The sequence below is a fragment of the Manihot esculenta genome, chromosome 1 (genome assembly GCF_001659605.2).
Source record: "Manihot esculenta cultivar AM560-2 chromosome 1, M.esculenta_v8, whole genome shotgun sequence".
NCBI lineage: Eukaryota > Viridiplantae > Streptophyta > Magnoliopsida > Malpighiales > Euphorbiaceae > Manihot > Manihot esculenta.
The window spans coordinates 5,079,839-5,095,268 of record NC_035161.2 but is presented as its reverse complement, the minus strand read 5'-3'; the positions used below and the strand labels follow the sequence as shown (position 1 = coordinate 5,095,268).

The 15,430-nt window shown below is 41.7% G+C and overlaps 1 protein-coding gene across 1 annotated transcript; it reads right to left on the bottom strand.

The window, feature by feature from the left end:
* Positions 1-74: 74 nt before the first annotated feature.
* On the bottom strand, positions 75-2,544 carry LOC110619825 (H/ACA ribonucleoprotein complex subunit 2-like protein). Its single transcript, XM_021763391.2, has 4 exons — positions 2,345-2,544; positions 1,787-1,856; positions 908-1,013; positions 75-364 (listed from the first exon to the last, which is right to left on the bottom strand). The coding sequence occupies exons 1-4, from the start codon at positions 2,478-2,480 to the stop codon at positions 203-205; spliced, it is 474 nt and encodes a 157-aa protein (XP_021619083.1). The 5' UTR covers positions 2,481-2,544; the 3' UTR covers positions 75-202.
* Between the last annotated feature and the right edge of the window lie 12,886 nt (positions 2,545-15,430).

Genomic DNA, 15,430 nt, shown 5'->3' with positions numbered 1-15,430 from the left:
AAACATTAACCTATGAATGAAAAATTAAATTTAATGGTTAATTCAAAGATTGCAAAATAAAATTGGAGCAACTATTACAACTCAACTACAATTATAATTGATTAAAAAAAAATGTTTTGGTTCATTATCCAACCGGAACAAAAATCACACTCATAACTACATATTACATCAGCTGAAACTACAATAACTGTCACTTTGTCCACTAGAAAAGAGAAGAGGTAAGTTCAGACACATCAGCTGCAACCTGAGAAAGCTCTGCCTTTAGTTTCTCTTGTTCCTCCTGGGCTAGTTCTCCCTTAGTAGGCTTGGTTAACACCAGAACACAACATGTAGGTCTCTTGGTGGCTCCTGCATTTGCAAGATCCTGAAATGGCAAATTAACATGAAGCGATAAATGTCAGCAAAGCATAAACTTGGAGATGTAATGTAACAGAAAATAAATAAGCCGAGATTAGGCAGCAACCAAAATATTCAATAACTCATTTCAGCAATCTTAATGCATTAAGATATCCACCATCACATGTCAAGAATGTCAAGAAATGTTCCCATGATGTTGAAACTTCAAACTCATCAAGCTATTGAGGCCTTGAGGTATTTCGGATCGTGCAAGGCATTAAAGGCATATGCAACCACAAGACTGTTCAGGCGTTTTTCTCACCACACCTTCAGAACAAATTTGTTGGCATGGATAACTAATAAGCTATTTTTATCCTCTTATTTACTGATGAAAGCTTAGGTCTTGTTTTATGTTCACGAGCTGTTATAAAACAAAAGGCACTTCCTAAAAGTGACAAGTAGAAAAATAAAAATTGAAATTTTATACAAATAAAACCACACCATCATTCTTGATATAAGGAGAAAGAACAAGTGGCATGCAGTGCCATAAAAAAAAAGGGCAAAAACTCACTTCTTTTGATGGAACATATATATAGGGTATATCAGCCTCCTCGCACAAGATCGGGACATGGGTGATTACATCTATGGGAGATATGTTCCCCGCTATGACACATAACCTGAAACAGATAAAAAAAAAACACAATCCATCTCAAGATTCTAAAAGCAATTTCAGGCCTTGATCTTTAAACATCAAGCTACATGGTGCACAAAGCCATAAACCAATTAAATATGTAAATTACACCTGAACAAGTAGTTTTTCAAGAAATTATGAGAAAGATACTCAAAGTAATCAATTCATTAGCAGCAGAATTTCATAATTGTTCGGCTCTGACAGCAATCCAATTATTGATGCATTAAAAAAATGTATTTAACAAAATGCACCCCCACATGATCAATAGACCTCTACAATACAAGTAAAATATCAAGAAAGACCCCCCCAAAAACAAGGGCACAAGATCACCAAACTATGAACAACCACATAAAGTTTACTTAAGGAGTGAAAGTGAGAAAATTACATAACCAGTTTAGCATTATCATAAATGTGATCAAGAACAAAACCACAAATGACGCAGAAAAATTTCACACGATGAACTTTGCCAATGGCTGAGAAAATTATTTGAAGATATTGCACCAACTGACAAATTCTAGACCTCAAAATATCTGACTCTACTGTTAACATAATGCAGCTAAACTTTTTTTCCCCTTATTTTGAGAAATAAATGCCATTAACTTCACCAAGGATTCTAGAAACATTATTAAAAAAAAAAAAGTAAAGAAAAAGACAGAAAATAATCCACAGTGCTATCTGTTTAATAACATGAAGAAACAAAAAACAATAACAAGAGATGACAGGATTGCTTCAAAATCCCATGACGTAAAGACAACTGACCCTTTATGACCACGCCGAATACTTTTAACCACTTCTTTTACTCCTCTCTTCAAACATTTGTGTTCAGCAGCTGGAAGAACAAGAAGATAATAAAATCGTCAGCCATAGCACAAATCAGTCAAATTTATCAACTGCGCCAAAAACTAGCAAAAAGCTTTCATAAAAAAAATCACATCTATTTTCCTTCAATTCTATTTAAAGATTTTTTTATGTATAAATTCTTTTATTTGATCAGAGCCATTACCATAAGCACACCATTATGAATTCTAATAAACGTAAGAATAAAAGAAATATCCATCTTGGATTCAAATCTGGAAAATGTGATATGATTGAAATCTAGAACCATTCAAACCCTAGATAAAACTACCCCAGTACGAGACTAGGAAGAGAGAAACAAAATCAGCTAAGAGATGGCAATTGAAGTTTCAATTTCTTATATTCACCAGTTTCCAATCAATCAAAGCATGGGAATATGAAAAACAAAAAAATCAACCGTTATTTTCTTTCACCAAAACAAGGATGATAAAAGTTTCGATGGATAAATGTAAATCAACATACCTCTGCGAACTAATTTGAGGGTTCTTTTGCAGAGCTTTTTACCAGCAAGATGTTTGGCGATAGGAGAAAGAGCCAGTATTTTCTTCTTGTCCTTCTCCTGCTTCTGCGACCTCTCTGTTTCACTATCACTTCCCATATCTCCTCTCCCAAGCTCTCTGTGTGTAATGCAGAGAAGGGCTCGTCACTGGAGACTAGGGTTTAACATGTTTATTTAGAATTAATTTACAATTTAATCCCTATAATATAATAAAATTTACTAATTAATTTCTTAATTTTAAAAAATATATTAAAAATATTAAAAAGTTTATTAAATATTTTTTATTTAATTTCTATAATATAAAAAATAAAATTTTTTTATTAATTTATCTTATAATTTTATAAAAATATAAATTAATTAATTTCTTGATTAAAAATATTTTAAATTTTTTTATTTATAGACTAAGTAAAAATTTAAAATTTTAAATATATTTTTTAAAATTAATATATTAATTAACAAAATTTTTCATACAAGTAATCAGTATTCTTCGGTTCAAACTGAAAAAATGGATCAAATTAAATTAATTTAAAATTTTAGTTCATTTTTTTTTCTTCATTTCAGTTCAGTTCAATTTTTAATTTCATAAATTTTGGTTATTTCAGTTCGATTTGATTTTGATAAAAAAAATTAAAAAAATTAAATTGAATCAAATGGTGATAATAATATATTTTTTTTAATAATATAGAAAAATTAAATCATATTAAAATTAAAATATTTTAATTAAATTTTAAAATAGTAAAAATAAAGTATAAAAATAAAAAATTTATGAAAAATCAAAATCAATCAAACCAAATCAAATCGAACCGAATCAGACTAATTCAATTTGATTCTGTTTCTGATCAAAATTGATTCGGTTTGATTTTTATAAATACTAAAATTTTAATTTTTAATTTATTCGATTCAATTTAATTTTAAAGTGAACCGACGGAATGATACACCTAATTTTTGGTATTATAAAAATTAAATAATTATTTTATTTTTTATTTATTTGGATATTATGAGGCGCTGTTTTGTGTGGCTAATGGGTTGGATCATGGCCATTGGGCCTTGTTTTGGGCCGACTATGTCCAAATCCATTATATTTTATTTTTTAAAAAATTTCACTTTAAAAATTGTATAATTTAGAGAAAACTTATTATATAAAAATTTTATTTATTATAATATTTTGAATATAACTTACATACTAATTATCCTATATAATTTTAATCTTTTTTTAATTTGTACAAGCTATAGTGTATCTATATTTTTGTCTTTAACAATGAAAGTTTATATGTACTTAGATTTCTTATTAGTTTATAACTAATATTTCAAATTGATAACTTCGAGATTGAGTGCTTCACAGATGAAAGACATGTAACAGATTCTGTGATAATATATACTAGGTGTTTGGTTGTATGTAATAATTGAGGGAATTGAGGTTCTGAAAAATCTAGGTTTTTTCTAATGGTTGGTGAAGATAATACTTCTTTTTTGTTTTTGCTACCGTCTAATCTTCGTTTTTTTTTTTTTTCATACCATACTAAATTTTAATGATAAACACTTGACTATTTAATATTTAATCGGTCAAATAATGTACGGATTATATATTTTATTAAATTATTTTTTATTATGAAAAATATTTTATTATTTTTTACATTTAATTAGCTTTTTTAATATGTGTATTATTTATATTCGTTATAATATTTATAATTTGTTTTTTATATAATTTTTCTATAGTTATAACATTGTATAATATATTTGATATTCTGAGATCCAATAGAATAGGGTTTTACAAGGGTTTTGGTATTGAAGAATAAAGCTTGGCTTATCTCTCTAGAGGGGTATCCCTTTTATCCTTTCTTTCTGCTTGCTGGTGACGTATAACGGCTCTCCCATGATTGGGCCACGCGTCTCTGCCATACAGATATGGGCGTACGAGGATATCAGGTGCCTGCTCCATGCATAACAGCCTCTGATTCTCCCCCGTGCGTACGCTCGAGTGGATCTGCCAGGCTGTATGACGAGTCTCGTTCTGGATTCTGGGCTGGGCCGAGAGCTGGGTTGGACGCTGAACCCAGGAGGAGAAGGAATCCATTGGAAGGTTATACGGGCTGGGCCGATCTCGATGAGGAAGAATCTGGTGGAGTCCGGCCTCAGGGGTCTGATGGTCTAGGCTTGTTTTGAGAGGGCGTGCGGGCCTTCCTTTCATGAGCCGTGGCCATAATCTAGGCCCAGGATTGGGGGTAGGGAAATCCAGCGGTCATCAATTGCCCCTTCACCTTCTTGGCAGTTATTGCTCTGACTGCCAAGGGGGTGAATATCGAGAACCATTATGACCGCGCCTGTTCGCATACAGATGCCTTCATAACTCCCTTTCATCTTTTTGTCGTTCCTCATTTCTTGAATCTTATCTGCCTCTTTCCCTTTCTGGCTTTTTCTTACCTCTCAGATACTCTGCTCTTCTTTACTTTCCTGTCATTATCGCCTGGACATGCTTCTTTTTTCCTTTTCCATGAATATCTTTTAAAGATCCTGACATCGTGGGCTTAAAGTCTAGAGTTACTTTGCGCTAAGACTTCAGATTTTGAGTATATATCAGTGTTGACTCCTCTTCACTTCTAGGCCCTTTGTCAGAGAAAGGGAGTCTTTCCTTCCAGCCCTCTGTCTGTTTCCTTCTTCCAGCGAGATTCTCCTGTTTTTTCTGCAAATGATCTATTTGACGCCTTCTTCAAATGGATTGAGGTGAGCCTGGGGCTTCATTGCTTTGTTGCCCCAGGGGTTTGCTTTAATCTTGCTTTCATTATCTTGACAAAAGATTATCCTGACTTGTCTTTGTTTGGAACTTTTTGCAGTACCTGAGATAAAGATGGGTCAGTCCAAACCTCTTGAAAATCTGATATTACCTCGAGGGAGTCTGAAGGTTGCTTCCGAGGTCCTCCTAGTAGGGCGGTTGATGGGTGGAGCCATTTGGCAGGTCGTTGAAGTTGTTTTACCCGGATCGTCTGGCTGGCCTCCTCCTCTGGTTACTGTTCGAGCTCCAAAGAGGCTATGGGCTGTTGAGGGGTCTGTTCTGACTTTTCCTTCCTTCGAGAAGGGAATTTCCCCGATATCCTTGTTGTCTGCTTTTGATATAAATGGAGGTGGCGGAAATGATCAATTTATTGTCCCCTTTGGTGTGGAGTACATGTATTATGAGAGGCAGAGGTCTGCTGCACTCAGTCAAGCTTCCGTCGATGCCTTCGAACATATGCTCTGTGATCTTCTTGAAGCCGTAACTTGAAGACTTATGTTTTTCATGCGTGACATACGAACAACATATAATATATGAGCTTGTTCGTATGTACCGTGCATCACATTTGGGCAACCGAATGTTTACCTATAGGGGAACAGTGAGAAATGCTTATGGGAATCAACTTATTCAGTTCCCCTATAATAACGAAGCAGGGCTCGGCCGACCTACAGAGCTCGTTTTCCGTATTCAAGAGTTCCTCTGTATCGAAAACTAGGATAGTGTGATAGGTGATAGTGATGTAAACGTAGACGATGTATCTGGTCATGTAAATCCTCTAAGGATAACTTTTTATTCTGTAATGTGGATATTCGTAACGTGCTGTAATGAAACTTTCGCTTTTTCATTCATATCCGAACTGTTCCTTCCTTATTATGACTGAGATGTTGAGATTGTTTTCTTCGTGGTTGTCTCTGAGAAGTCTATGATATTGTTTTTTCCTTCTCGTCTTTTAATTGACCCGACCCAAAATCCATTTAGCCGGTCTGAGTTTTTAATTTACTCCCTCCGAGCTGTATCGACCGACCTGCGAGCTCGCTTTCAGTTTACTTTATCCAAGCGAGACCTACCGACCTGCGAGCTCTGCTTTTAATCAAGGGGTTGAGCTTCTGACCCATAACTTTCAATTTACTTTTTTCCGAGCTGGACTAACCGACCTGTGAGCTCTGTCTTTAATCAATGGGTTGAGTTTCTAACCCATAACTTTGTAAGATTCCGAGGCGTCTTCATCGCTTCGTTCTGGGCTCCTGGCCTTTGCTTAATGATGATCCTTCTTAGGTGATAGGCTGGTCTGACCTTTATCAAGCTTCCCCCTGTTTGTCTCCTTGGGTCTTTCTACGACTCTCTTCTTCCTTAGTTTTTACTGCCTGAGCGGTGATGATGTGCATTTTGCGTGTCAGGTTGTCCTGAGTGAGAGATTCAATTGGAGCTCGGTCTCAAGGTTTTGACAATTTGGGTTTATCTTATGTAAATAGCGTGTGGGCCTTCGGCTGATGGGCTGTTGTCGTGGGCCTGGCCCTTTGTAGGGGTGGAGAAGCCCAGCGGTCATCTCCTTGCCCCTTTACCTTCTCGCCGGTTATTATCTAACCGTTGAGAGGGCAAACTTCGAGAGCAATTAATGATTGCGCCGCTCCAAGACAAAACTGCTCAGAATAACTTTTCATCTCATTATTGCCTTTCACTTCGAATTCTCCCTGTCTTCTGAAGAAACTCGCTCTCTTCTGTTCTTTGTTTTCCTGCAACTTCTTCTGTTTTTTCCACCCTATTGCGTTTTCAGGTACGCTTCTTTGCTCTTCCATGGAGGGTCCAAAGCTCCCGGATGTCGCTAATCTTAGGTCGCATATCACTTCTTCTACCATAAATAAACATATTTCTCGGAGGTATCTAGATACTCCGCTTTATCTTATTCGAGCTCCTTTCCAAAATGAAAGGATAGTTCTTCCAAACCCTCCCCCCTGGTTTGATGGATCCCCAGAGGGGGCGTTGTATAGTCTTTTTTCTCAAACAGAGGGATTTCGGTCTACCTTTTCCTTTTACTCCATTTTTTGCCGAGGTTTTCCGATACTTCGGAGTAACCCCCCGGATGTTATCCCCAAATTTTATTCTGTTCATGAGTTGTTTCGAATCCATTTGCCGAAGCTGGGGTTTCACACCCACGGCCTGTTTGTTCGTCACTTTCTTCCATCTCGTTAGGGCGGTTCAGAATTTCTATTATTTTTCCCTCCGTAGTGGGTTGTCTCTTTTCACGGGCTACAAGGATTCCATAAAGGGATGGGTTGAGAATTTCCTTGTGGCGGAGCTGAAATTAGAATTCGCCTTATCATGGGAAGTGGATCTAAGTTGGGAGGATGTTCCTCCGGGCTGCAATGACCTGCCCCGGTTGAGCCTTATTGAGCAGGTGGGGTTGCTTCGACTGACTTCTGTTGAAAGGAAGTATGATGTCGAGAAGTGTATGTTCGTGTCTAATCTTAGGGATATCCGAGACACGGGTATAGTGCCTCGTCTAATGACTCCGTTTCTTTGTTGTAAATGATATTATAAAATGCGCTAATCCTTTATAGTTTCGTGTTTTTGCAGCTTCTGTCGTTGAAATGAAAGAGATCAGGCATCCGAAGAACTTAGTCCTGTCTCGGGATAATATGCATGCAATTTTCGATGCCCTTCGGGCTGGGCGTTCTGTGCCTGAGGTCGCTGCAGAGGTGGCTCAAGTTGCTTCTTCCAAGAAAGTTAGCCGACCTCCTACCAAGGCTTCCTCTCGAGATCCTAAGCTGAGCTCTCGAGGCTCTAAGTCATCTCGGCCATCTAGTCGTGGCAAGTCGGCCTTGACTATTAAGTCTATTGAAGAGCCTAAGTCTGCTCAAGATTCTTCAGAGGGTACGAGGGAAGTTTCTCTAGCCATTGTGGAGCAGACCGAGGTCGTTGAACAAGCACGGTTGGGTCTTGCTCATTCTTCTGAAGAGGTGTCAGGGGGAAAACTTAAGTCCCCCATTACCGAGGATGAGGAGGCCCCTGGGAAGGGAAAAGAGATTGTCCTTGTGGAGGATGACGTCTTGGAGGCGCCTGCCAAGGATGCCCCTGCCCCTGTGGGGGTTAGGTCTGAGTCTGGAGACTCCGTAGGGAAAACCGGGGACAAGCGTCCAGCGCCTCATGGAACATCTGCCCCTCCTCCTGCCCAGAAGAAGCCCAGGGTTTCCAAAGGATCTTCTCCTGCCCTTCCTCCTATTGGGAAGGGAAAAAATGTTCATGTTGTACCTCTATTGTCTTCTACTGACAATGACACTCCGAACGTAGCGGACATCACCTCTCAATCTCCGGCCAATGTCATCGCCGAACTTCTTAGAGAACGGATGTTTGGCGGAGCTACAGAGGCCTCGGATCCACGCCTGCTTGCCCTTACTGGTTTTTTAGCCAGTTCTACCAAGGAGCAAGCGTCCTTCCGATCCCGATCTCGTGAAGAGCTCGGGAATACAATCAGGGAGATGCTTTTGATGGCAAATTATTTTTCTCTCTCTTTTAGTCTTCTTTATTTCTTTCTTTTGGCAGTTGTCCTCCCTTACTAGGTGACGGGTCTTTTTATGGAGGTGGACGCTCGCGACCACTCCCTCCGGGAGTCCGTGGATCGCCGGATTGAAGAGGCGCGCCTGGAGGAGAATATATCTGCCACCAATGACGCCAGAGGCAATCTTCTAGCTGCCCGGGAACATTCCCAGTCCCTCCAGGTGGAGTTGCACTCTGCGTTGGAGGCCCTTAAAAGAGCCGAAGGCAGAGCGGCTGAGGCGGCAGAGCACACCAAATCCCTGGAAGCAGAGTTGTCTCGCACTCGCAGGGTTCTCCATGAGTCTGATGAGAGGACATCTGAGGTGGAAGTTTGTTGTGTAGAAGTTTTAAAGCAGCTGTCCTCTATGACAGCGGCTCTTCAGGAAAGAGATGAGGCTGTAAGTCAAAGGGATGAAGTCCAGTGCCAATATGAAGCCTTAAAGGCTGATTCTGAAGGACTTCAAGTTCACCTGAATGAGGTGAATGCTCAGAAGGAGAGGGCCTTAGCTCGGGTAGAAGTCCTTGAGCAGGAGCTGAGCATGAGCTCTGAACGTATCAGAGTCCTGGCTTCATCGGCGGAGGAGTCCCAACTTCGCCATCAACAGCTTAACCATGAAGTCAGGACTTTGGAACGTAAATGTTCAGCCCTGCTCGAGGTGGTGAAACATGCTGAAGGCAAGGTCCTGCTAGAACGCGAGAGGTGTCTAGCAGAATATCAGGAGTCGGAGGAGCTGAAAAGAAAGATTGAGTAGGCCTGTGAAGCTCACCTTCAGGACTACAAGGATTCTCCTGAGTTGAAGGCATTTATAGCTGAGGCCTGTGAAACACATCTTGACGAATATAAAGCCTCTGCAGACATGAAAGCTGCTGTTCTTCGGAAAGCCTTCCGCATGTATGTAACTGGTTACAATCGCGGTATAAGAGAGGCTAGACATGCTCCTGATACTCCTCTGGCAAAGCTTCGTATGGCCGAAGTGGACTCTGATGGTGAGCCGGTGTTGTATGGAGAAGATGATTTCCCTATGCCTAGAGGGGACTGTCGCGTTGGGGGTCCGTTGGCTGTATCTTCTGAAGAAGAATCCGAATCGAATGGGGAGGACCTGGGAGCCCTTGAGTCTGAAGGAGGCGACCCCGAATCTGAAGGGGAGGACCTCAATCCAGGGTTGGAGATTGCCCTTGTTGTTGATACTAAGACATCTGACCCAAAGGATGTCGGGCTTCCTCCAGATATAGTTGTAAATAAACATAATGTAGGCGAGAATGTTCTTACAAATGTAAGTCCTATAAGGACTATCTTTCCTTCAACCTCGTCCAATAAGTAGATTGTAACAGCCCTGTATTCTTAATGAAATTTTAATTTCTTTTTACTTGAACTATTTTTCGCTCTATAATTTATCTCTCCTTCTCGTAACTGTAATGCTTACATTGTATATTTTTATTCATAAGCTTTTTCTGAACTAGATTAGCCTTTAGTCATGAGCTCGGTTCTTAGCTAACTGTCTGAACTTATAAGTAAGATCACATACCTTCTAATGGTGATTAGCAGGGCTGCCTTTTTGCTTTTAGTTCTGTCTTGTCAGGAAATGAAGCTGAGGTCCTTTCTTCCCAAATTGCCCCCTTGACCTCCTCAACCTTTCATTACATGAGTGTTGAGGGGGTAAATAATTTTTGCTTGCTTCCTTGGTTATGAGCTCGGATGTCTCTGTTTTTTTTTTTTTTTTTTAATCCGAGCTGAGAGTTCGGTTCTTTACTCTTCACTTAGGCTTTTACGCCTATGGCTTGTGATGCTTCGTATATCCCTGGGTATCTTCCGGGATATTTGCTGTCTAGACCTCTTTGTAAGCTGAGCTTAGCGTCAGCGATCACTTTTTAAGTTCAGTACCTTTTGGCCATAGTGCTCCGAGCTCCTTTTGGAGATCGGAGTTTGGCCTTTCTTTGATGCTTTTGGACGCATCTTTTTGTGAGGTCGGAACTGTATTTTTATGCATTGTCTCTGCATATGATATGGGGAATTTTTGCTTAAAGATGGTCTTAAGGCCTTCTCCAGCTGTTTTTTACTTTGTTTTCCCGGGAGTTCTTAGGGGATCCCAGTCTTCTTTGTGTTTCCGGGACGACCTCGGGGCCTCGCCGGCTGTTTTTTGCTTTGTTTTTCCAGGAGTTCTTAGGGGATCCCGGTCTTCTTTGTGTTTTCGGGACGACCTCGGGGCCTTGCCGGCTATTTTTGCTCTAGGAGATCTTATGGGATCCTGGTCATTTTTGTATTTCCGGGATGACCTCGGGGCCTCGCCGGTTGTTTTTGCTCCAGGAGATCTTACGGGATCCTGGTCATTTTTGTATTTCCGGGATGACCTCGGGGCCTCGCCGGTTGTTTTTGCTCCAGGAGATCTTACGGGATCATGGTCATTTTTGTATTTCTGGGATGACCTCGGGGCCTCGCCGGTTGTTTTTGCTCCAGGAGATCTTACGGAATCCTGGTCATTTTTGTATTTCCGGGATGACCTCGGGGCCTCGCCGGTTGTTTTTGCTCCAGGAGATCTTACGGGATCCTGGTCATTTTCGTATTTCCGGGATGACCTCGGGGCCTCGCCGGTTGTTTTTGCTCCAGGAGATCTTACGGGATCCTGGTCATTTTTGTATTTCTGGGATGACCTCGGGGCCTCGCCGATTGTTTTTGCTCCAGGAGATCTTACGGGATCCTGGTCATTTTTGTATTTCCGGGATGACCTCGGGGCCTCGCCGGTTGTTTGTGCTCTCAATTTGGTTTGTGGTGTCAGGAAATCTAGGGGATCCTGTACACCTACCTTTCTTTTTCATGGAGGAATATTATTCATGATAATAAAGATAATCTCATTGTGTAAATAACTTGTTTCCTTCATATCTATCAGAATACAACGTTTTTCTTTACAACTATATCAGGGGAAATACCTCTTTAGGTGTTGAATATTCCAAGCGTGGGGCTCATGGTTCCCTTGCATATCTTCAATCCGGTATACTCCTGGCCGGACTATTTTTGTTACTTTGAACGAACCCTCCCAGGTCGGTGCTAGCTTACCAGCTTCCGCCCTTTTTCCTGTGGCTTCCAGATTTCTTAAGGCCAGGTCCCCCACTTTCAAGCTTCTTTCTCTGACCTTTTGGTTGTAGTATCGTGCTACCCGTTGTTGATAGGCGGCAGTTCGGATTTGAGCTTCCTCCCTGATTTCCTCAAGGGCATCCAGGTTGCTTCTTAGCTTGTCATCATTAGTGCTTTCACTAGCAAATTGGACTCGATGAGTAGGAATCTGCAACTCAACTGGGACTACGGCCTCTGTACCATAGGCAAGTGCAAAAGGCGTTTCTTTAGTGGGTGCTCTAGGGGTGGTTCGGAGTGCCCACAGGATGCTGTTGAGTTCTTCTGCCCAATTTGTCTTTGCCCCATCTAGTCGCTTTTTTAATCCTTGTAGGATGGCTCTGTTGGTGACCTCTGTTTGGCCGTTAGTTTGAGGATGAGCCACAGAGGAGAATTTATGCCAGATACCCATGTTCGTTGTGAAAGCTCTGAAGGTGCTGCAATCAAACTGTCTGCCATTATCTGAAATAAGCACTCTGGGTACACCAAATCTGCAGATGATATGTCCCCACACAAAATCTATTATCTTTCGAGCTGTAATTGTGGCTATTGCTTCCGCCTCTGGCCATTTTGAGAAGTACTCTACAGCCACCACTACAAATTTCCTCTGCCCCGTAGTCTTGGGGAAAGGTCTCAGGATATCAATTCCCCATTGCGAGAAAGGCCATGGACTGGATATGCTAGCTTGAGGAGTGGCTGGAGTTTTGATGGCATTAGCAAATCTCTGGCATACGTCGCATCTTCGGACGAACTCTTCTGCTTCTTTTTTAACAGTGGGCCAATAATACCCTTGCCTGAATACTTTATTAGCTAATGTCCCTCCTCCCTCGTGGGCTCCACACATGCCTCTATGTATTTCTTCCATCACCTTCGTAGCCTCTTCCGGGCTCACGCATCGGAGCCACGGACTGGACTTTCCTTTTCTGTACAAGGTCCCCCTTATCGCTTGGTAGTTAGCGGCACGAGCTGCTATCTTTTTGGCTTCATCTTTATCCTCGGGGAGTTTACCTTTCTCCAGGTATTCTAAGTAAGGGGTCATCCAAGTCGGGTTCTGTTCCACCTGCAATATCACGTGAGTTTTATTAAAAGCAGGTGTATAGACATGTTGTATGTACACTTCATCGAGAAGCTGTTCCAATTCTTCTTTGGATAATCGGCTAAGCAGATCTGCTTCCTCATTTTCCTCTCGGGGTATTCTTTGAAACCTGATGGTTACTCCTCGACTTGTGAGCTCGGCTTCTAAAGTTTTTACTTTAGCCAGGTAACTCCGCATAAGGGGGTCTCTAGCCTGATACATCCCTGTTACTTGGTTGATCACCAGCTGAGAGTCGCTGTTTATCTCGAGATCGGTTACTCCCACTTCCAGTGCCACCAACATCCCATTTATCAGGGCTTCATATTCTGCCACATTATTCGAGGCTTTGAACTCTAGACGTAAGGCGTAACACACCCTAAAATCCTCTGGCCCCTTAAGTATTATTCCGGCACCACTGCCCTCAGTGCCTGATGCTCCGTCTACATACAACTTCCAGTTAAATTCTGGATGAGGCTCCCCCTCACGTTCCTGTCCTGCTATCCCTGAGGATGATCCTCCCTGCTCCTCGTTGAATGAGCACTCTGCTATGAAGTCAGCCAAAGCTTGAGATTTTATAGCTGTCTTGGGTCGATATTCTAGACAGTAAGGGCTGATCTCTACGGACCAAGCCAACATCCGACCTGAAGTTTCCGGCCTGCGTAGAATCTTCTTTAAGGGTTGGTCTATCATCACAATTCCTTGGTGGCCTTCCAAGTAAACTTTGAATTTCCGGACTGCTAGCAATAGGGCGTAAGTCATTTTTTCAATGTTCGAATATCTGACCTCGGTATCTCTGAGTACCTTGCTGACGTAAAAAACGGGTTTCTGCTCCCCTTTTTCCACCCTTACTAACACTGCGCTGACTGCTTGTTCTGAGGCTGCCAAATATATCAGGAGTTCTTCCCCTTTCATAGGACTACTGAGCACGTGGGGCGAGCTGAGATATCCCTTAAGCTCTGCGAAGGCTTTTTGGCAGTCTTCTGTCCATTCAAAGTTTGGCACCTTCCTCAATTTTTTGAAAAATGGTAAGCATTTTTCTGCTGACCTTGACATGAATCGGTTGAGTGCCACTACTCTTCCGGTTAGTCTTTGGACGTCCCTTACGCAGGTCGGCTCTGGCATTTTCAATATGGCTTCTACCTTCTCCGGGTTAGGCTCGATGCCTTTTCCGCTCACCATGAATCCCAAGAATTTTCCTCCTTTAATAAAGAAAGCACATTTTGCTGGATTCAACTTCATTCTGTACTGATTTAATACCCCGAATACCTCCCTCAAGTCCGCTATGTGCTGCTGGAAATTTGGGCTTTTGACGACCATATCATCTACATAAACTTCTACATTCCTGCCAATCTGATTTTTGAAGATTTTATTCATTAATCTTTGGTAAGTTGCCCCGGCATTCCTCAATCCAAATGGCATAGCTCTGTAGCAATAAGTTCCATCTTCAGTTATAAACGAGGTCTTTTCCTCATCTGACCTTTCCATTGGGATTTGATGATAACCAGACATAGCATCCAAAGAAGACATATAATCGAAACCGGCCGTAGAGTCGATCATTTTATTAATATCAGGAAGTGGATAACAATCTTTAGGGCAGGCCTTATTTAGGTCAGTAAAATCTATGCACATCCTATATTTGCCATTGGCTTTTTTGACTAATACAGGATTTGCTAGCCATTGTGGGTACATAACTTCCCTAATAAAGCCTACCTCCTCGAGTTTCTGCACCTCCTCCCTGGTGGCCTGCTGCTTCTCTCTTCCTACTACTCTCTTCTTCTGCTTTACTGGCTTGGCCTCGGGGAGTACATTAAGTTTGTGTGTCATGACCTTAGGGTCAATTCCAGGCATGTCGGAGGGCTTCCAGGCGAAACTAGACGCATGACCTCGGATCAGGGCCATGACTTCAGATTTTTGTTCTTCAGTGAGGCCGGCGTTGAGACTGAAGACTTTTTCTGCCTCTGCTTCTGACAAAGGGAAAATCTCCAGCTCCCCCACTGGTTCTGTCCTGGCTTCTGTTTTCTCATCCCGAACCTCTAGAATTTTCGAGTCAAGAGCTTTTCCAGTGGGACTTGGTTCTGCTACTGTGGCTAAGTATACTGCTCTTGCCTCTTCCTGGCTGCCCCGGACTATTCCCACTCCTTCTTCTGTTGGAAATTTAAGCGCCAAATACCTAATACTGGTGACAGCTTCGAAATTGAACAGCGCATGCCTCCCCAAGATCACATTATAGCTTAACGGAAGTTTGACCACTAAAAATACCTCGTGGTGAGTACGAGTTCTGGGTGCTTCACCTAAGGTGAGAGCCAGCTTCACCTTCCCTTCCACGAGCACCGGTACTCCTCCGATCCCCTTGATTGGTGCCTGGTCTCGGACCAACTGTTCTTCCGAAATTCCCATCTGCTGAAAAACCCGGTATGGTAGCAAGTTGACTTTACTCCCGTCATCCACTAAGACCTTCTTTACCCGATAATTGTGAATGACGAGCGCGTCGTCATGGGGCATCTGAATACCCTGAGCATCTTCTGAAGAGAAGGTGATGGTCATGGGAGAGTGGTCAACGATTT

Bases quoted from the DNA above. Each gene is read 5' to 3' on its own strand.
- LOC110619825 (XM_021763391.2), bottom strand. From the start codon at position 2,480: ATGGGAAGTGATAGTGAAACAGAGAGGTCGCAGAAGCAGGAGAAGGAC. The intron at 1,857-2,344 runs GTATGTTGATTT...TTGTTCTTCCAG, and splicing joins CCTCAAATTAGTTCGCAGAG to CTGCTGAACACAAATGTTTG. The intron at 365-907 runs GTGAGTTTTTGC...TTGCCATTTCAG, and splicing joins TATATGTTCCATCAAAAGAA to GATCTTGCAAATGCAGGAGC.